The 21,138-nt window shown below is 42.6% G+C and overlaps 1 protein-coding gene and 1 pseudogene across 7 annotated transcripts in view; both read right to left on the bottom strand.

The window, feature by feature from the left end:
• The window catches only part of Plek (pleckstrin), a 59,082-nt gene that overhangs the window by 11,588 nt on the left and 26,356 nt on the right, over positions 1–21,138 (bottom strand). For all 7 annotated transcript variants that reach the window (XM_052734779.1, XM_052734783.1, XM_052734784.1 and 4 more), the window contains 7 exons: positions 20,232–20,387; positions 19,728–19,909; positions 17,388–17,479; positions 14,162–14,346; positions 12,425–12,529; positions 8,198–8,281; positions 1,716–1,785 (listed from right to left, as the gene is read on the bottom strand). In XM_052734779.1, the coding sequence (XP_052590739.1) occupies positions 1,716–1,785; positions 8,198–8,281; positions 12,425–12,529; positions 14,162–14,346; positions 17,388–17,479; positions 19,728–19,909; positions 20,232–20,387 (874 nt within the window). The remainder of the gene's footprint in view (positions 1–1,715; positions 1,786–8,197; positions 8,282–12,424; positions 12,530–14,161; positions 14,347–17,387; positions 17,480–19,727; positions 19,910–20,231; positions 20,388–21,138) is intronic.
• Positions 1,792–8,043, bottom strand: LOC128108996 (S-formylglutathione hydrolase-like; annotated as a pseudogene).

The raw sequence follows: 21,138 nt of genomic DNA, 5'->3' as shown, positions 1-21,138 counted from the left end.
TGTGTAGAGGTGCTTGTTGAAATTTGATAATTGTTACATACTTTTCTCTATAATTTTGTGTTCAAAAATATGATTTTTATAACAACACAGAAAAAAATAGTCTGATAAATGACAGGGGAAAAAAAGAAAGAAAACAGGATTTGGGATGTGAAAAGTGCATCTCCAGTGATTCTGTGTGTCCTCTGCAGCTGACAAGGCAGTGAAGCCAAGTGGTTAACCCATGTGTCAATCATAGGCATGTGAGTACAAAGGTACAGAAACCATCTGGTGCAGCCCCTTATTTTCAGAGCAGGAACTGAGATCCATCAGGGTGTCATGCTCACAGTGTACTGTGTGGCAGACTGATGTTGCATAAACTGGACATGCAGGACCCATAGGAAGGGTGACCCATAGTGACCACTGAACTTTGCAAGGCAAGATAGTCCTTCAGGTTCCTGCCTCACAGAAGAAATTGCCAGACATTCTACAGAACACAGAGAGAAGTGACTGAGAGACTCTAGACATATAGGCTGAATATGGATGCCCCAACATTGCAGAGGAACTTGGGGTGACTGTCCAGGCAAGCAGCTGTTTCTGTCATTCTAGATTTTTGGAAGTTGCTTACAATGCTCTTCCTGTTTACTTAGGTAATATTATATCCTTCTGAGGTCTTTGATGTAGTTGAAGACTAGATAGTTACAATTATAGTTTTCCTCAGTCATGGTAAAAGATAAATTAGATATGAAACTTTAGACTCACAAATACAGGATAGATGATAGACTATTTTCTTTAATTTTGCCAAATACAAATAGACTAGATATTGTAACTGTAATTCTTGATTGCTAACTGTTCTATTATATATAATTTTACTATGATAAAGTTAAAATCTTCCTTTTTGATTAGACAGAAAAGGGTGAGTGCTGTGGAATATCATTCTGTATGCTGTGAATGTGTGTTGCTCTGATTGGTTGATAAATAAAATGCTGACTGGCCAGTAGCCAGGCAGGAAGTATAGGCAGGATAAGTAGACAAGAAGAATTCTGGGAAGAGGAAAGCTGAGTTGGAAGTCACCAGCCAGACACAGAGGAACCAAGATGATAAGGCAGAACTGAAAAAAGGTACCAAGCCACATGGCTAAATATAGATAAGAATTAAGGGTCAATTTAAGTGTAACAGCTAGTCAATAATAAGCCTGAGCTAATGGCTGAGCAGTTATAATTAATAAAAGCCTCTGTGTGTTTACTTTGGGGATGCAAGTGAGAGAGATTTGTCCCAACCACCAGCTGGCCAGGACACAGGAAAACTTCCAACTACAGACTGAGATGCACAGACCTAGCAAACTGTACCCAGGTATTCCTCCAACTAAGCATTTTGACTCATTTATAGTTACTCTGTTTATTGCAGAACATTTCCCTATATGGATAAGTACATGATCTCCTTTAAGGAAACCTGCAGCATCAGGAGATGCTGCCATCCAGCTCTTCATGGAAGCCAGGTTGGAGGTGATGGATTTTTCTAGCATTGTTCAGTGACACACTCAAGGTATCCACAAATTCACCCCTATTTCCAAAGTTCTGAAAGACAGGCCAGCTCTTTGGAAGGAATGACACTCCCCCTGAAGTTTTTGGACAGTAAATTTATACATGCTTGTGCCTCATGACCGATTGATTAGCTCAATATGCACAGGTGTAGAGTAGCAGTAGACACATTTCCCCCCCACAGAAATTCATTCTTACCATCGGGATTGCTCTCCACTGATGTCACCACACAGCCTCTCAGGTGAATTGCTCCCAGGGGATCTTCACCCTAGAAAAGAGAAGGGCAGCTGTGTCTCCACTGTACACAGTGTTGATTTACCTCATCCTCTTGCTGCAGACACACAGGTTCAGTCAGGTACATGTCAGGTAAGAACAGAGGGAGATGAAAGAAAATTCTTTTCAAAACGTCTACCCTCCCCTACAAGCTGCATGAGAAGATGCAAGCCAATTGGGAACTCAGATCTGGAGGAAAAGCATCAGGGAGATGCTCAAGTTATTATGTCCCTCTGAAGAACTGCCTGCTCTTGTCTTTGACATAGCATTTTAGCGCTCACAGGACTAAGCCAAAGAACACCGAGTGTGAGCAGAGCAAGCCCTCAATCCCAACAGCTGACATGAGCTTCTCTTTACTTCCAACTCAGATCTTTCCGTTGAGGGAAAAGCTTCTTCTTTGCTGGACCTAGATTGATTGTCCAGTTGTCCTGGAAGATGAATTATCTTTTCTTGTATATTAGACCATGGGCACAGTATTGGACAAAATGTGTTGCTACAAAAATATCAAATATTACTTTGGGGTAATATAGTGGACTAAAAGCTGCTTTCTTGCAACCTAGTAAAAGGGAAAATTAGAATAAGAAAAAAATAGACCTTACTCTGACAGCAAAGGGGAGGGAGAGCTTTGAAAATTCACAGCGGTAGTGACAGAACAAGTAAAGAGGGAAGAGAAAAGTATAGGAGACACAAGTGGATGAGGTGAAATCCAAGCCTTACTCAAGGGCCAAGGAGATGGCCCAGCAGCTAGGAGGGCTTTCTACACTTGTATGAGAACCAAGGTTTTGATCTCAGCACAAATACAACACCTACATATGTTCCACACACACCTATAATGCAAACCCATGGAGACAGGAGGATTGCTAGGGCTTCTTAGCTTTCAGCCTAGGCAGAAAATCACAACAAAACTGAATTCTAGTTTCAGGGAGAGAACTCATCTCAAAGAAATAAATCGAAGAGTGATAGAGGAACATCTGACATCTATCCTCTGGTCTCGACACACATGTTTACAGTCATGTACACCTGTACACATATATGTCTATAGAGTGCATAGGCACACACACACACACACACAAGCCTTGTCCAAAAGTACTTTGTTTTCTCCGATGTGGGCAGTAATACCCTCTACTGTAGGCTGCTCAATAAGAAAATCCCATAGTACAACCAACATGTAAGCCAAGAAATGCGCAGATCATAACACAGAAACACAAGAAACAAAGCAGTATGACTCCTCCAAAAGACCATAATAACTCCTCACCAACTGAATTCAGAGACGCTGAAGTAGGTTCAATGTTGGATGAAGACTTACTAGTGAAATGATTAATGACCTCAGATAGTTTACACACAAGCAGGTGAATTCAATGTAAGACTGGGGAGGAAATTCAGTCACATAAAGGAAACAGCAGAAAAATGGAAAACCAACAATGTAGATTGAAGAGTGACAAAGGAGGATGTTGAGAAACAACAACAAAAAACAGAGATGTTGAAAATGTAAATCCAAACCAACTAAGTGAAAATTAGAGCACCAGGTACCACCAATGGGTTTGACCAAGAAAATAAAATATATCAAGGATGGAGGAGAAGACTGGGGACTGTGACATCCAAACATCAATTAATATAAATAAATAAACAAACAAAGCACAGTGCCCAAGAACTCCAGGATACAGTCATAAGACCAATCCGAAGAATCCAAGGAGCAGAGGGAGATGTGCTAGAAACCGAAGATAGATTATCTATTTGATGAAATCACAGCAGAAAGTTGCACAAACCTAGAGAAAGTAAAAAGCATACAAACACAACAGGCACTTATGATTAAACATTGACATGCCCAGAGAAGAAACTTCCCACAACATATTATAGTCACAATAGTAACAAAACAGAGCAAAGAAACAGTATTAAAAACTGGAAGGGAGGTGCAAGTATGTCTGTAGTGGGGTGTGGAGTCCTGTGGGAATGTTAGTGAGTGCCATAGCTGGGCCACATGGTGGTTCTCTTTTTAATTATTTGAGAAAACTCCATGCGGATTTCCATGGTGGCTGAACTAGTGTGTACTCCCATCATCCTTGAATTGAAGTTCCTTTCCTCTATAGCCGCTCTGAGTGGTGTCTCAAAGAAGTTCTATAATGACAAGGGCTGTTGAACACTTTTTAAACATATTTATTGGCCATTTGTAATTATTCTTTTGAAAATTATCTGTGCATTCTTTAACTTGTTTGTTGATTGGTAGGTTTTTTTCATATTTAATTTTTTTCAGTTCTTTGAAAATTCTGGATTTTATCCCCAATCTGAAGTTCAGTAAGTAAATACTTCCTTCCATTCTGCTGCCCATCTGTTTGCTTTGCTCATAGTTGCTTTTGCTGTGTAGAGATTTTTTTTTTAATTTTAGTTTTGTCCCATCTGATGATTCTTGGAGCTAGCTCATGTGCTGTTGGAGATATCTCAGAAAGCCATACCTAAACCTGTACTGTGATATACATTTCCTCTTTTCCATGATTAGTTTCAGTGTTTTAGGTTTTACATACAGTTAATTTTCTCACACAGGGTGAAAGATGTGGTTCTAATTCCATTCTTCGGCACATGAATAGCCAATTTTGCCAGCACCATTTGTTGAATAACCTCTCTTTTCTATGGCATGTTTCTTGTTCCTTTGTCAAAATTCAGGTGGCTGTAGCTTTATTGGTTTATTTCTGAGTCCTCTCTTGCATTCCATTGGTCTAAATGTCTATTTTATGCCCATATCTGGCTGTCGTTCTCATTACAGCTCTGTTGTATAATTTGAGAGGAGGTGTGATGATACCTCCAGGCATGTTCTTTCTCCCTAGGACTACTTTGGCTATTTGTGGTCTTTCATGATTCCATATGAATCCTTGGATTACTTTTTCTAGCTCCATGAAGAATGACATCAGTGTTTTGATAGGACCTTCATGGAGTCCGTAGTTTACTTTTGGTAGTATAGCCATTTTCATACATGAATCCCACCAATACATTCGTGGAGGGTATAAATGAGATAAAATTAGGCCAGGCTTGTGGACAGAGAGAATAAGTAGGAGGAGAAATCTAGGCTCGAAAAGAGAAGAAGAAAGGAGAGAACAAGGGAGAAAGAGATGGAGACTTCCTGGATTAACCAGCTAGGCAGCTAACAAACAGGCAGGAAGAAGCAGGAAAAGTAGGACACACAGAAAGAAATGGTATAAAGTCTGAGAAATACATAGATGAAGAAAAACAGGTTTAGTTATAAGAGCTACCAAGAAACAAGCGTAAGAGGAGGCTGAGCAGTCATACCTAATAAGAAGTCTTTGCGTCATGATTTGGGAGCTGATTAGTGGCCTAAAAGAAAAAGCCTGGTACAGAGGAAGAAAGACATTCTCACCTGAGAGCATAGGAAAGAATAAACACCATGTGATGAATAGAGAAAGAAAATCCAGGAAAGGATTCATCATGTCCAACACAGTCAGCCAACAAGCCCCTAATTACTAAGGATGAAAGAAAATAACCAATAATGTTGTGACCAACAAGAAAAAAAGTTACAGGAGTGGGTAAACACCTCTCAAGAATAAATTTAATTGTAAGTGGCCTCAACTCACCTTTAGAGACAGATTGCCTGGCTCTATTAACAAACAAGATTCACCTCTCTATTGTCCCAAGAAATGCACATCACTAGCAAAGGCACTGACAGGCTCAAGCTCAAAGGATCAATTCAATCAGTCAAGCAAATGGCAGCCCAGAATAAGCTGTTGTAGTTACTATGGGATCTGACAAAGAATCCAAGCCAAATTTAGTTAGAAGAAATAACATATTATTAAGAGAAAATTCATCAAGAATGTATAATTATAAATATGTTTCCAATCGTGGGGCTCCCAATTTTGTAAAGCAAACATGAATGGTGAGTAAAGGTTAATCATGGTGAGTGACTTCAGTGCTCCTCCCTCGTCTGTAGAGATGTCATACAAACTACGAGGAAATCCAGACTTAAACTTAGCTCACATGCAGAGTATTTGATCCACAGACAGAGAAGATGCGTCTTCTCACAGCCCATCAAGTGCTCTTGAACATGTCCGTCAGGGAACCTGAATAGGGTTTTACCAGACAGGTTGCCTCATTACCCTTCCATTACTCTGGTCTGTTCCCAACTGTCCTTTAAAGGCTTGTTTGCCCCAAGAGCAGAATACTGGATGGTAAATTTGAGCAAACGCTGACACAGATTTGTATTTTCCAAAGCACAAATCAGAGCTCTGTGACTTTCCCTGGAATGACCAAAAATAGAAAACTTGATGTCTTTTGGGGTCCACTGGAAAACTGGCATAATTTGGGGACAGATCCTCTGTCATTTAAGAGTACATTCTGTGATTAGTTTTCCAGAACCTTCAAGTGGCAGTCATGTGAAGCCCAGCATTAGTGCCACAGTTCCAGCTGTCATCTTCTCCTTTGAAATTCCAACCTGGAATCTGGAATTCCTGGCTGGAATCTGGAGCAACAGCAACATGGCATTGGTGATACCTAGACTTTAAGAGGAATGTCCATCCTGTACAGGTTAGACCAGACAGCCAATACAGTGAAGACTCTTTCCACTCTTGCCTTTGGTGGTAGCTAGACAGCTCGATACTGTCTTGATCAAAAGCTTTCTTTGGTCCTCCAGAGTGCTTGATGCTGGAAATCTGTCTCCAGTGCCATCCTCCTCCTGTTCAATTAATATTTCCTTTTTTCTGTGTACCAACACACAGATGATCCAGTCTTACCTCAGGCAGCAACACCAGACACACCAGAAGGTAAGGGTCCCAACAACATTGTTCAGAAAATTAGGGGGGGAACCCTAAAATTCACATGGAAATACAAAAAGACTGAAAATCCTAAACAATTCTAGACAGAAACAACAATGGTGTAGGCATCAAGTTCTCTAATTGGACTTGAGCCATAATGACCAAGATGGGATTAGCTCAAATAATGGATACACAGAGAACCAAGAAATGCTGTAGCCAGGGAATCTTTTAAACGCTTTTAAACAAAGGTGCCAAAAGCACACATTTGAAAAAAAGATGGCATTTTCAACAAACAGTGCTCAAAAAAGACCTGAAACTAAATTCAAAGCTCTTACTCTGCACAAAATCAACTCAGAATGGATAAAAGATCTTAACGTAAATTCTGAAACAGCATAGGTGAACCATTTCAAGATGTTGCTTAAAAATATGACCTCAGGAAAGGATTCCAACAGCACAGAAAACAACAAGAACTGACAAACGGAATGCAGGAAATGGAAAACCTTCTCCACATCAGAGGACTACAATCAGCAGAGTGAAGAGGCAGCCTGCAGAACGGAAGAAACTCTTTGCCAGCTCTACACCAAACATATTAACATCTGAAACAGATGAAGAACCCCTAAATAAAATACCAAGGAAAACAAATCATCAACTTAAAAATTAGGCTAGTGAAATGAGTAGACAGTTCTCAAAAGAAGAAATACAAGCAGTCAGCAAGGAGTTGAAGAAGTGCTCAGTGTCCTTGACCATCAGAGAAAGGCAAATCAAAGTCATCTTGAGATTCTATTTCGCCCCAGTCAGAATGGCTGCCATTAAAAAGAAATAGTAACTATTGGCAAGGATAGGGAAGAAAATGAACTCCGACACTCTTAGTGGGGCTGTAAACTGAGGCAGCCGCTGCTTAAACCAATGTAGAGGGTCTCAACAGACTAAAACCAGAAAACACACTCTAATTCAACCTAGAAGTTGGATTAGATGGATGGGTAATTAAAATGTGTCACATATACAGCCATAAAAAATAACAAAATATTGACATGTGTAGGAAAATGGATGGAACTATAGACCATTTTGTTAAAGCAAGATTATCCAGACTCAGAAAGATAAATAGTCCTCATGTTCTCTCCTATGAAGAAGTTAGAAAGCAGAATGGGGACTGCAAGTGAGGGGGAAGAGGTACAGGGGAAGGAAGGGAAGGGGTGTGACGGACGGGACATGCCATGGAAGCAGAGGACTGTTCAAAGGAAGGAAGGATCGCATGGGTGTGAAAAAAAGGGAGAAGATAGGGCAGTGGGGCAGAAGAAAGTCAAGGAAGGAGGCAGATACAGGTGTGAAAATTTCACAGTGAAACCCATAATGTGAGTGCTGAGAGAAATTAAGGTAATAACATATATCTCAACTGGGACAAAAAAGCTATACTGAGTTAACCAAATGCATACAATACCCTGATACTTTCTCCCCCTGCTGAGTTTTTGCTGGTCTAAGAGGCACAAGAACTCAGACATTGCGGTGGGAGGTGGCAGAACAGTTTAACAGAGAGCAGGAAGGGAAGAAGGATGAGAGTGAAAATGAAAGGCATCCAAACAGAGGGTGCGTGGCCCCAGCTCATCACCACTGCAAAGCTTCTGTTGGATGGACTTATCAACCACATGACCTCACCCCGGCAGGGTCATAGTAATGCAGGTAGGCCGGGTCTTCTCTCAGAACGAACTTCCTCACTTTCCAGTTCTTCCTCCTGTGCCCCTGTATCGAGGAACGGGAAAGGGAGGATGAGTCATTAACATCACGCGGTGCACGCGGTGCCCAAGTAGGAAGTCTGCTGAGATACAGGATAAAAGAATGCCACGGTGAATTACTAGGTGCTGGCCCATGTCTTTCTCGGGGAGAGAGCACCAAGATCAGTTAATGAAACACTCGCTGTTGAATTACATGGATAAATTAAATTACTTCTGCGCTGTCTTCCGACCTCAGAACTGTGTGCACTGGTACAGCGTGTGTGACATATTTGGTGGTGCTGGGCATATGACTTGGTTCAAGACTCTGTCCTGTTTTTTGAGGAGTTTGTGATCCATATGGAAATAGACTATGACAAAATCCAAATAAAACCCTAGATGTAAATAATGGATTTCAAAAGAATTAAATGAGAGATATGTCATTGTAGACATGAGCTATCAAACAAAGCATAATAAAGATGTCTGCTTGCTGTCTATCTGTCTCTGTCTGTCTGTCTCTCTTTATCTATCTATATCTATATAGAAATAGATACATGTCTTTGCCTGTGTGTGTGCACGCACATGTGTGTATGCACATGTACATGCATGCACATGCATGTATGCCCACGCAGGTGCATGTGTGTGTATGTATGCATGTAGATGTGAAGGTCAGCAGTCAACCTCAAGTGCCATTCCTCACTAGCTGTCCAACTTGTTTTCTGATACAGTGGCTCTCGTTAGGATCTGGAGCTTGTCAGCGAAAAGTGGGATAGACGGCCAAAAAGGCACCAATGACTTGCCTGTCTTTGTCTATCTCTAGTACAGGGATTACAGGTATGTGCCACGCCAAATTTTTTACATGGGTTCTGGTGATAGAACACAGGTTCTCATTCCTACATGTATGTATGTATGTATGTATGTATGTATGTATGTGCACCACGTGTGTGCTTGGTGACTCCAGGTGTCATAAGACATTGGGTATCCTGGAACTGGAGTTAGAGATCTCTGTTAGCCTCCGTGTGAGAGCTGGGAGCTGAACCCCAGCCCTCTGCCAGAGCAGTGAGTGTTCTTAAGTGGTGAGCCATCTCCCCACCTCAAAATGACTTCTGAGATCCATCAGCTTCTACAAATATGGGTATTTTCTTTGCCTTAATAACACTGCCCATGAGATCTGAGCATGTAAGTTTCCTCACACAATTTCTTCTGTATTGGAAAATGTGAAAGCCATGCTATCTTGTGGAATTATTAAGTGACCACCAAATTATCCTAAGCTGGTGGGTCAGCCAGTCTTGAACAGCTGTCATATTCTCTCAAAGCCTTCTCCAACATCACAATGTGGTTTATTGAAAAGTTTATTCTGAGTGTCTGATCACCTTTCTATAAGGATTATTTACTGAAGGACTTCAAGAATGTATGCACACCTGGGTTTTCTAACAACCATTATCTGAATTATCTGCTTTATCAGTTATCCATTATAGTTGACTGTTAATTTGACAAGTGCTTATTGTTTATGACAGAGCAAAAAAAAAGTGTGTTGAATTCTGTACAAATAAGAAAAGCATATCAATACATTGTCCTTCCCCGCGCAGACACCATACGTGGCCAAGGACTAAACAGCAAAGTATTTTGTTCATTGTTATAATAGAAAAATTATACAAAAGGGATTAGACTGAATATAACCCATTCATCCTTGTGCTTGTTCCATTTGTCAATATGAATGTTCTCTTGAGTCTAAAAGTGGGAAACGGGAACACAGTCCTCCAGTTAGACACAGCTACTTCCCACCTGTGGAGTGTGCAACACAGGTATCCTTTCTCATGTTTCGCCTTCTCTACAGGTTAACCTGGGCAAGCTCCCACCGTCAATGGTAGGAGAGCTGATACTTTGAAGACCATAAAGACTTTTTAACATTTGCTCCCAAATGATTCTGGTATGAACCAGGGTTACTCGAGAGCTAAAAGATTGGAGCGGCAAGTGTGAGGAAAACTCGGCAACCCAGACTGTACTTGGCTTGGGCTACACACACACACACACACACACACACACACACACACACACACACACACACCTCTTTCCTTACAATGCACTTGGTATCCTGGGATTCTCACCTGCCCGGAGCTTCACAAACACCAAATCTATTCAAACATGTCCCGAAATGTATGTGGGAACCAGAGGCAGGAAACAAAAGCAACTCGAACAAATTTTGGGTTCATGTGGAATAAAGTAAACTTTTAGGGAAAATCCTCTATATTCTTATGTCTATAACTCTGAATTAATTTGATTAAATTTAGATGTGGTATGGCAAAAAAAATACATGCAATAAAGAAAAACTTACATAACCTGAGACCCAAGTTTGTCAATCAAAATAGAACCACCAGAACTAAACCCCCTAGAAACTAACACATCCTCCTCTGGACTCCATGAAAAGGGCCTATAAACAATAACCAGTGTCCTTGGGGTCTAGTCCACCTAGCTTGTTACTTCCTTGTAGTATTTCCTGCACTGTCTCTTCAAATAAAGCCATTGCCTTTCCATTTGTGTGCACTTTTTAAATTCTTTGAATAAAATGCAAGGAACTTGAAAACACCCAGTCCAGACACACTCATGCTCACTCATGCACACGTACACACGCACGCACGCACGCACGCACACACGCACCAAACGTGGTGACCCCAGCCAGGAGGTAAGATTAATCTCTTAAGAAACTTTGAAAACTAAATGTTTTCAAACTCCTTCCTCTTACCAAGATCATCATTTCCCACTCCTTTTTTAAAATTCTGATCCCTGTGGCTGCGGCAGGAGGCTGCACTAACCAGTTTGATCAGATAGACCCCATTGCCCAGTCCATGAGAAAATGGGCATGGCTGATGATGGAGAGTTTCTGGCAGCTGTTTCTACTAGGATAAAGACAACTATGAAGGGGAAAAAGATTTCACAGCCAGAGGCTCCCCACATGGAGTTCAGAACCAACACAACCAGTTCAATGGCATCAGTGGCTGAAGTGGTTATGACATTGCGGACTTTCTCACACATTCCAATGCCATCTCTGCTCTCTGGAGCAGAGCCAAACTTTGCTGCCACTTGAATTCCCCTCCCTCCCTCCAGTTCTTTTCCTTGTTCTGTACATGAGTCTGCTTTACATAATGTCACATTCTTAAAGGAAATAACAAATATAGCAGGTGGTCTTAGACAATGAGTGGTCTGGATAAAAGGGAAGTCAGAAATCTTTGTGGGCACAAGTGAAATAAAAGTCACAGCTACCATGATATATACCCAAAGCCATCCCATATCGGGAGCTGAGATGGGTAAGGAGACTTCTGTTACCCTGTGTCTGGTGGTGGGAGGAGCCAAGCCACCCCTGCAGCACAACTTCTTCTTAAGAGACCCTGTGCCCTCTTAACTCTTACCATCACATGCCTTGACACCTAGAACTATGTAGAGCTTCAGTTTACCCCAGCCCTTACCTCCAAGACTGATTATGGATACCTGAAATTGCACATAATCCCCCACACACACCTGTACTGTGCCCATGCACTCAAACAGGACCTGACCTTAGCCCGCTACTCCTACAAAGTTGGCCTCAGGCCATAGTTTTCCATCTCACCAGGCTTTAACACAGTCTGGACTGGCACCTCCTTGCTCTTAAAGGTTACCATATAGTGTGGCCTCGTCCTGTTTTCTGATCACTTTGGAGTACTTTATCATGAAATAGCTTTATCTTTTGAATGGCATCTCTTGCCAACTTACTTCTTCCTATTAAAGAAAGGGCAATATTTTCTTAAAATACTTTTCATCATTAGGACATTGGCAAAAGAAGAACTTCACCATTTACAAGGGAATTTTCTGCCCTGGCTGCCCCAGTCCTAACCCAACATCATGTTCATCCTCTACTTAGCGTTTTGTCTTACATGTTCTCAGTTTCATTTTCTGGTTGATTGTTGGTCAAGTAAACTAAATTCTATTTAATAATGTCAGCCTTTTTCTTTTTCATTTGTTTCCTTTGTCTTTTTTAGATAAAGTATCACTATTTAGTCTAGCCAGGCCTTGAGCTCACAGCAATCCCTGTGGTTAAGCTTTATGAGTGCTGGGATATGCACCACCATCCTCCACATTGGTAATTTAGAAAAAAAAAATGAGAAGTCTTGAAAAGGGGCAGAGGAAACCAGTCACTCACCTGCTTCAGTAAACATCCCTGCTTGATGATAACCCCTCTGAATTCTTCTCTCAGAATCACATCGTCATCACTGGAATTCTCTTCACAGAAGAATCCACTGTCTGGCTGTTGAGAAACGCACAGCAGGCTCTTGTAGGTCTCAAACATATTGCTACACCTGTGTCCACACCCGCTCTTGCCAGCCATGCTTCCTCCATGCTGCTGTGTGAATCATGGCAGGAAGCTTCCAGGTGACTCTGGGCTTGCTGTCTAAGCCTCCCCCATTTCCCTGCCCCTGGATCCTGCCCTTTTGTGTCTCCATTCAGGTGTGGTCTGGTCAATATCCTTTCATTTTCTGTGATTCTCCAGGCCATATCCTAAGTCTATCTCATTTTTCTTTTACCAGGCACATTTCTCTCTTCAAAGTCCTCCTTCTCATGGGACTTCACGGCCACATGTTTGAAATCATAGTGACAACACCCTGATGCAACTCTCTCCACCATGACTTGTCACTCAGCTCCAACTCTAGCCTGGAGAGAACCAAGAGTTTATGCAGCACCTCGGCCCCTGAGGTCAGGATAATTAGAGACTTTCTGAGCTGTAAAAGAGTGACAAACCACACAGAGGAGGAGCTGCTATGGGGAGTTAATTTAGCACCCTTAATTTAAATGGCTATAAAAAGATAGAGCAAGGGTCTGAAGCAAGAAAAAGTACTGGCAGTGGAACTCCCCCAAAAGTGAAATGAAACGCTATCTGGGATGTCCACCTCATTTGTATAAGAAGGATGGTTCTTTATGTAGCTTTCCCAACTTCTACATTCTGATCCAAAATAGAAACAAAACTGTCAAAATCCCCCTAGAAAACCACAGTTGCTCAAATTATCATGTGATCACAAGCTAGGCTCATGTTATGTAACATGCAGTTGAGCAGTCTCAGTAGGCATAACACAAGAAGCATGCAAGGTTATGGGAAGAAGTGTACACAGAAGCATGGTGTGCATTTGATTGTACAGCTGAGCACAGACAGGCAGCTCACCACATCTGCGATTTCATAGGCAGCCCTCTGAAAAGGACAGCATACCAGGACTTGTGCCTTTGCCTTTCCACTGCTGTGTTCCCTTTGCCTAGGACAACATGTGCCATGCAGAGACACACAATACACTTTTATAGATGGATTGATTGCTTAGAGGAAGAATTAAGGTTTCAAAAGTGAGTTTAGAGAAAACTATTCAAGTAAACAATCGCTTCCTCTAAACCGTTCACTTGGAGAAGGCAGCATTTGAGGGGGTAGCTGGGAAGTCTAGAAAATGCTGGCGTAATAGAAGCTGTAGGGGCCTGTGTTTTCATACCTTGTAGTATTTGTCTTTAAAATATTTGTGTGTGTGTGTGTGTGTGTGTGTGTGTGTGTGTGTGTGTGTGCGCGTGAGTTTCAATATGTATGCACATGCACATGCCATCGAGTGGGTATGGAGGTCAAAGGACAACTTGCAGAAAGCTGCAGTGTCCTTTTACCATGTAAGTTCTGGGGATTGAACTCAGGTCATCAGGCTTGGCAGCAAGCACCTGTATCTTCTGAGCCATCTCAGCAGCTTGTTACTAACTTTTTGTCTCTGGTTGGCTTCTTCTCTAGCCTTCTCACCCCTCAGTTCTCCTTAGGACCAGACACTCTGTTTGCATGTGTGCCTACAAACTGATATCCACAGAAAATCTACCCTGGTCCTGTGTCGGGAAAAACAAGTGGGTAGCTATTCCTACTTACAAAGAAGTAGAAAGCATCGGGGTTGTCCAGGAAAGGGTTTTCAGCTATTCCATCGGCCGCGTTCTTAGACAGATCCCCCGCAGGCTGCAGGTACCCTTCGCTGAGCAGTGATGCAGCGATCATGAGGCCTTCCTGGCGATTCCGAACCAGCTTGTTAGAAACCAGCCAGTCAATGACACCGTTACCTGAATGAGAACATCAATGGAAAGTTAACTCTTTCCCAAGTCACAAGTCACTGACTGCCAACCACACACTGGCTCCAGTGCTCACCAGGGTCCATCTTGTCTCAGCTTCCCCACTATTCCAAGAAGGAGAAGGAAGATTAGTGAGATGGATACTTGGAAACAACAGGAATCATGCAAAAGTTAAAGCACACATGAAAGTTAGTAAGACATATATAAACAAATCATTCTTATTAACTTACACATTTATTGAGCTTGTACAAAACACTAGCTGGGCAGTGGGCAGGTTCCCTAGCGAAAACGTAAGCATTAAAGTTATAGAATTCTGCTCTAAGTCAGTACTGTGGTACAATGGATGACTGGATCAAATCAGAAAAGGATTTATAGAGAAAGTAACTGGGCTGAGACCTAAAATAGGAGGTGTCTGCAAGCATTTGAGATAGGAGCTGAGGGTCCAGCACAGGCAAGGATGCAACAGTATGGACAAACTTACAAGCACATCACAGCCCATGAGAACAGAGCTGGGGCTGGTGAGAAAGTAAGAGGACTCCAGAGGAGGAGGAAGATGAGGGGCAGTGAGGCAAGTCTGGTGGCACATTAAGAAATCTGTCAAGCCCAGGCATAATGGCACACACCTTTTATCCCAGCACTCGGGAGGCAGAGGCAGGCAGATCTCTGTGAATTTGAGGCCAACCTGGTCTACAAAGAGAGTTCCAGAACAGCTAGGGCTGTTGCACAGAGAAACCAAGAAAAAGAAAGAAAGAAATCTGTCAATGAAGAGATACTGCAAATTTTAATTATCAAATAACATAACAGGGTGTGTGTCCTAAATTAAAATTTGATTACAATATTTGTGTGTATTGTCATGCATTTTAAAGAGTCTGTCAGGGAACTTGAATAGTCATTTTATTTAACTTTTACCTCAAGAGAAAATAACACAGGGAATGAAATGAAGAAAACCTATCAGTTGGATTATCAGCAAGCTAAAAATGAAGCTTTGTACTCATAAAGTGTGTTCTTTATAAGTCCACCAGTGACAACCAACATAGCAGCCTGCTGGTCCTGGGTCACTGGAGCTGGAACATTGGGTATGGGACATCTGAAAGAGTCATGACCCCTTTCAGAGAATGATCCCTCCTTGAGTTTCACACACAAAGATTTTTTTTACCCACTTTTCTTTCTCTGTGAAGACAAGCATTTCAGCTTTCAATCCTCACAACTCTACAAAAGAGGTAGCAGTTACTTACCCCATTTGAAAAGTAAGAAATGTAAGACCCCAAAAGCTTCAATAGCCTTGGGCTGCAGTTGCACGTCCAGTTCCTGGACCTTCGTTGGTGTGTTCTCACACTTGAGTCTGTGCTTTTTGACTAGGTGTCCTGAAGTCTGAAAGACTTCAATCGGGTTTCTCCGTCATGTGATAGTCAAGGTACTCCATTGCATTGAGTGCTTCCTATTTCTGCCTCTCGGCTGACACCACCAGACTCTCATGAAGGTTCCATTCATGGGGAGTTTTGGAATCCATTATGATGGTGCATGGGAAGGACTTGAGTGTTAGTGAATGCTCTGGGACTCAGGGATGTATTCAACAGAAAGTAAGTCTGGGCTAGATCTGGTGGCTGAGTCTCCGTAGGAACCCCTTATTCCTTTGGCCTGGGGCTGTCTCATAGCGACCCCAGCCCCACATCCTTAGGGTCCTGCCTTGCTTTTATCATCTCCCTAAGTAGCTTGATGGTGAAGCTTGGTGCTGACTTGATGCTAAAGGCTACTGCCTTCATTCTCTGAGGCACACTCTTGGGAGATACTGCCCCACAGTGCAAATCACATCCTTTCCTCTACCCCTTCCTAACTCTGACCTAAGCCATTTTCATGGGTTTTCTGTGGACCTAACATCTTCTCAGATGCTTACACTGTTGTAATTCCTCCAAGTTGTATCCCTACGGCATATCTTGCAAACATGCTGGGTGTCTGACCCACTCCCAAGCTAACATCCCATTTGCTGTCTATAAGAGCATCAGCTCTTCCAGGTGGTCACTTCATTTTTCCAGATGCACATGCTGCACTTTTCTACTCATAACTCATCATCAGAAATCTTCCCCACAAACCACCTCTACTTCGAGGTCCAACTGAGGCACCGCCTCCTAATCACCTCAGCAGCTCTTAGTTCTTTCTCTTTCCTGAATTCATGGCCCTGTTACATAGCTATAACCTCTTTGATCAGAATGACTATTTGAAAGCTTAGCACTCAAAGTGCTTGGTATGTGGCAGGGACTATTCCACTACAAAACACCAAGCCTGGGAGGTAGGTGCACTGTGATTTCCCATCATGTAGACAGTAAAGCACAGAGGCAGTTATTTGGCTGGAGGTTTTGTGGCTAGTAAGTTGCAGATGCAGAGTTTGAAAACCAGGCAGCATGTTTCTAGTGAATGTGCTTTCACCTCTATACCACACTGCTCAAACAGAAGACACTTACTAACTTACTGGGTACAGTGTCTGACACCCCCAACATTATTATTTAAATTTTCTACTACATATCTTTTTTTAATTGATTTGTTTTGTATACACTGTTCTGTCTGCACACCAGAAGAGGGCATCAGATCTCATTATAGATAGTTGTGAGCCACCATGTGGTTGCTGGGAATTGAACTCAGGACCTCTGGAAGAACAGTCAATACTCTTAACCTCTGATCCATCTTTCCAGCCCTCTACTACATATCTTAATTCTTGTTTACCATAGTGTGGTTACAGTATATTAAACTGTTCCTATTCCTAATCCTTTTTTTAACATAATGCCAAATATTGGAGAAAAGGGATGCTTGATTGACATAGCTGTGACTTCTGAAGTCTTATCTTGAACAAAAACAAAGGCTTTTTCTACCCTGGTTTCTGTTTCTACACAGGCAGAACTCTGATCTCTTGTTCACCAGTCTACATTTTGCAATCCTGTGTACCTACTATGTGCCACACCCCACTGCGCACAGATAGCTGTGGGAGAACACCCCATTCCCTCCTCAGTTGCCCACTCTGGGAGTGCAAGTCATTTTACCTGTGAAGCAGTGATTAAAAACCTTCTTGTCCTTCTCCAGATTCAGGTCCTTTATTCCCTTTTCAGTGTCTTTCATGGACAGATACAAAGCCCTGCACAGGGATAAAAGCAGAGGTGAGCAAGAAGCATTTAGAATGGTGATCCACATTAGAGAGACCTCCAGGAGCTACGCTTCCCCACCCCTTGGAGTAGCCCTGAGCCTAATCTCTCTGCCAGACCAGCAGGAGTTAAAGGGTGATGTTCTAACTTACACAATCACATGGCCTGTAAAGCATTTAGCAGATGCATTTAGTATCTCTTAAATTCATTAATCTCTTTGTTGATTTAATCCTGGTGCCTAAGATGGAGAGTTGCCTTGTTATGTGTCAAAGGTCAAGAGTTCCCAGGGCCAGTTTTGTAAGAATAAAGATCTTTAAAGTCCCTGCAATCATGTGGATCTGTCATGTCCTGCAAATGCCCATGCCTTAAAGGCTTGTGCCCCAACTTGGTATTGTTCAGAGGTGGTTGAAGTTTCAAGAAATGTAGCCAGGAAGGGGGTGGCTTTTTTAGTAAATTGCTCACCAGGGAAGCATGGGGACCTGTGTTCGGATCCCCAGCACCCACAGGAAAGGCAGGACACAGTCCCTTACAATCCCATCACTGTGGGGGTGGAGACAGGAGGATCCTGCAGCAGGCTGGCCAGCTAATCTCACAAGTCAGTGGGCTGCAGGTTCAGTGAGAGACCTTGTCTCAAAAAGTGAGGTGGAGAGAAATGAGGAAGAGATCTGAAGTCAGCCTCCAGTTTCCATATTTACCTATATGCATTTGTGGGTGGACCCACATATGGGTGCACGCGCGTGTATACACACACACACACACACACACACACACACACACACACACACACTCACAAGCAAGTTGAGTGAGAGAGTTTTTCAAGTCATTGTGGACATGCCCTTGAAAGAGATTTGGGAATACAAGTTCCTTCTTTCATATGCCAACCACAAAGTGAACAGATATACTATATTATACATGTCTGCTATGATGTGCTGCCCCCAAACACCACTGTGGGACTAAAAGTAATAGGTCAAACTAAGCACTCAGAGCCACAATAGATCCCCTTTTTCAACTCGATTATTCTAGATATTTGTTAAAGCAGTGCAAAGATAACACAGTCTCCCAATTCTCACAAAGTTTTCAGGAGGCCAGTTGCTACAGATAATTGCCTTCAAGAAAGAGATTTTTGTTTCTAAGCTTATCTTTTTTTCTGAAAATGATAAGGTAAAATAGTGAGCTCTTACTGTGGGCCCTGGAATAATAAACTAAAAATAGCCTCGTCAGAATAGTTCTGTCTTTGTGCTTCTTTGTAGTTTGAGCGTCATTTCCACTCAGTTCTGACATCTCCATTCAGGAATGTGGTCTTATGATGTCTGAAGCCAGCAGCTATGGCTAGACCAGATTTCTTCTCTTGGGGTCTTACTCAAGTGAGAGAAGTTCTAGTTCACGATTCCATTCCCTACATTAGTTGTACAGAAAGTATGTCTCTCACCCCCTCCCAGAGACTGCTCTCAACCTCCCCCATGTCAACTGAATTCTTGTCAGACATATTAAGCAGCCAACATGGTATTCCTTCTAATGAGTCTTTTGCTTAACACAAAAGGCAAATCTACCAAAAAGAATAACAGTCCTGGAGAAAAACACTTAGGATTGGAGCAGAGGTAAAGAACACTAGAAACAGCCCCATTCCCAGCCCCTATCAGGGTCTTGGATTACCTGCTCTTCCCTGGCCACCTTTATATTACAAATGCCACCTGCATTCCAAGTCATCAGTAGCGCACCTTAGAGGCCACTTATCAAGTCACCACACCAATGGCTTCCATCCAGGATGAGTGTGCACCCTGGCTGGCCCTTCCTGACTGCGAGTAAAAGCATGAATCTGAACTTGAACCTTGGTCTGCTTGGATGCATGGTCCCTGCTTTTTCCTTTCTACCTACAAATCCTGAAATGCTCTTTCAGGACCAACTTTAGATGGCTACTTCATAGATAAAACAATCGCTCTATTACCCTATCACTTTTCTTCATCCTCTCCTCTTCCTCTATGCCATTCTCTCTCCTCTTTCCTCTTTCTTATCTCTCCTCCATTCTTTCTCTCACATTTTTGTCTTCTCTCTCTCCTCTCTCCTTTCTCACCTCTGTCTCTCTTCTCTCCTCTCCATACACCACAAGCCTTTCTTCTCAGCTACGAGGCACTGGAGATGCTGTCATCAAAGACGCCCAAAGCAAGCTTTGAAGCAGTGTTTGTCAGATCAAAGAGGAAAGGAAAATCAAAGGGTGGAGGGAAGCAAAACTCAGAAAATTACCCCAAGTCAACAGTTTCTGGCAGACGAATGGACCTCCGTGTGGATTTTCTTGCAAACTTCTGGCCTCCTTCAATGCATTTAATGGCTTTCTTGATGTCCCGAACCCAAGCATCTCTCTCCTCCAGGAAGGCTGCCTGGAAGAAGTGGTCCTGCTGTTTGGTTGTAGTGATCTTCAATACAAACTGAAAATCAAAAGATATCCCATTAGACATGGTCCCTTTCAAGGCCCCCCGTGGAACATAGCGGTTGATAAGAACTTGTTCCAACAAAGAGAGAGTCCAAGGCCGGGGTAAAATATGGATGTTGACAAGAGGGGACAATTGTTCGGAACGCACTGCTAAGATGTAGATAGACTTTGAAGTAAGCAGGTGGCACAGCTAGGCCCATAAACTGAGCCTTGAGGATGGAGAGAGGAGGAAAGAGCTAGGAGAGGTAGAATTTGGAAAGGGCATTCAAGGTCAGCAGGTGACATGGTGGTTATTGTGACTAGTGATGTCAACTCACCATCCTTTTGCCAAAGTCCTGACAGGGGCTGGTGAGAGTACTTCCTTTCAGGGGGATCATTCCCTTGGGGCTGTTGTCGCTTTTCTTCTTATAAAACTCAATTCCGTCTTCTAGCAGTACAACCCACATGGGTTTCCAGGTGCTAAACATGCTTCCCTGTAACGGCAAGACAGAGATGAGAAGCTGGGGTAGGCAGAACTACTTGTGACCTGTATTTTCTGATTAACAGAACAGATTCATACTTTCTTGGAGTTGACTTTTAAAGTGTTTTGTGACAATCTCTGTTGACTCGACATAAATCCTCCCAAAGTGATGACTTCTTGGGACACCATTATATGTCTTACCTGTTGCTGTTTGCTTGAGTTGGTCATATTCTCTGAATGCCCTTTTCAAACTCGGCCTCTCTTAGACCTCTCCCCCCTCTCCATCCTTAAGGCTCAGCTTATGGGCCTAGCAGGTAAAGGCTTTCCAAGCTGCACTTTGTGGCCTTGATCTGAATGTCACCCCCCCCCTTTTCTCACTGACTATCCTTTGTATCCTAAAACCTTGCTGTATGCCTCCTTTTAGAGTCAGTGCAGGTTAGCTTTCTGCTGCTGTGATAAAACACTGCCCCAGAGCAACCTGGTGATGGATCCACATACCATGGTTTGTTTCAGCTTATAGTTTACAATCCGTCATGGAGAAAAGTCAGGACAGGGGCTCAAGACAAGAGCCTGGAGGCAGGAATTGAAGCAGAGACCATGGAGGAATGCTGACTATTGGCTTGCTTTCCCTGGAATGTTCTGCTACCTTCTACCCATCCACCTTTCCAGACTGAGCCTTTCTATATGCATTACTCACAGGCCAGTCTGATGGAGGCAGTTCCTCAGTTGAGATCCCCTTTCCCCAGATATGTCTAGATTTGTGT

The sequence above is a fragment of the Peromyscus californicus genome, unplaced genomic scaffold (assembly GCF_007827085.1).
Source record: "Peromyscus californicus insignis strain IS unplaced genomic scaffold, ASM782708v3 Scaffold_13__1_contigs__length_99412109, whole genome shotgun sequence".
Classification (NCBI taxonomy): domain Eukaryota; kingdom Metazoa; phylum Chordata; class Mammalia; order Rodentia; family Cricetidae; genus Peromyscus; species Peromyscus californicus.
Note: the sequence above shows the minus strand (reverse complement) of the source record. Positions and strands in the feature narration are given on the sequence as shown.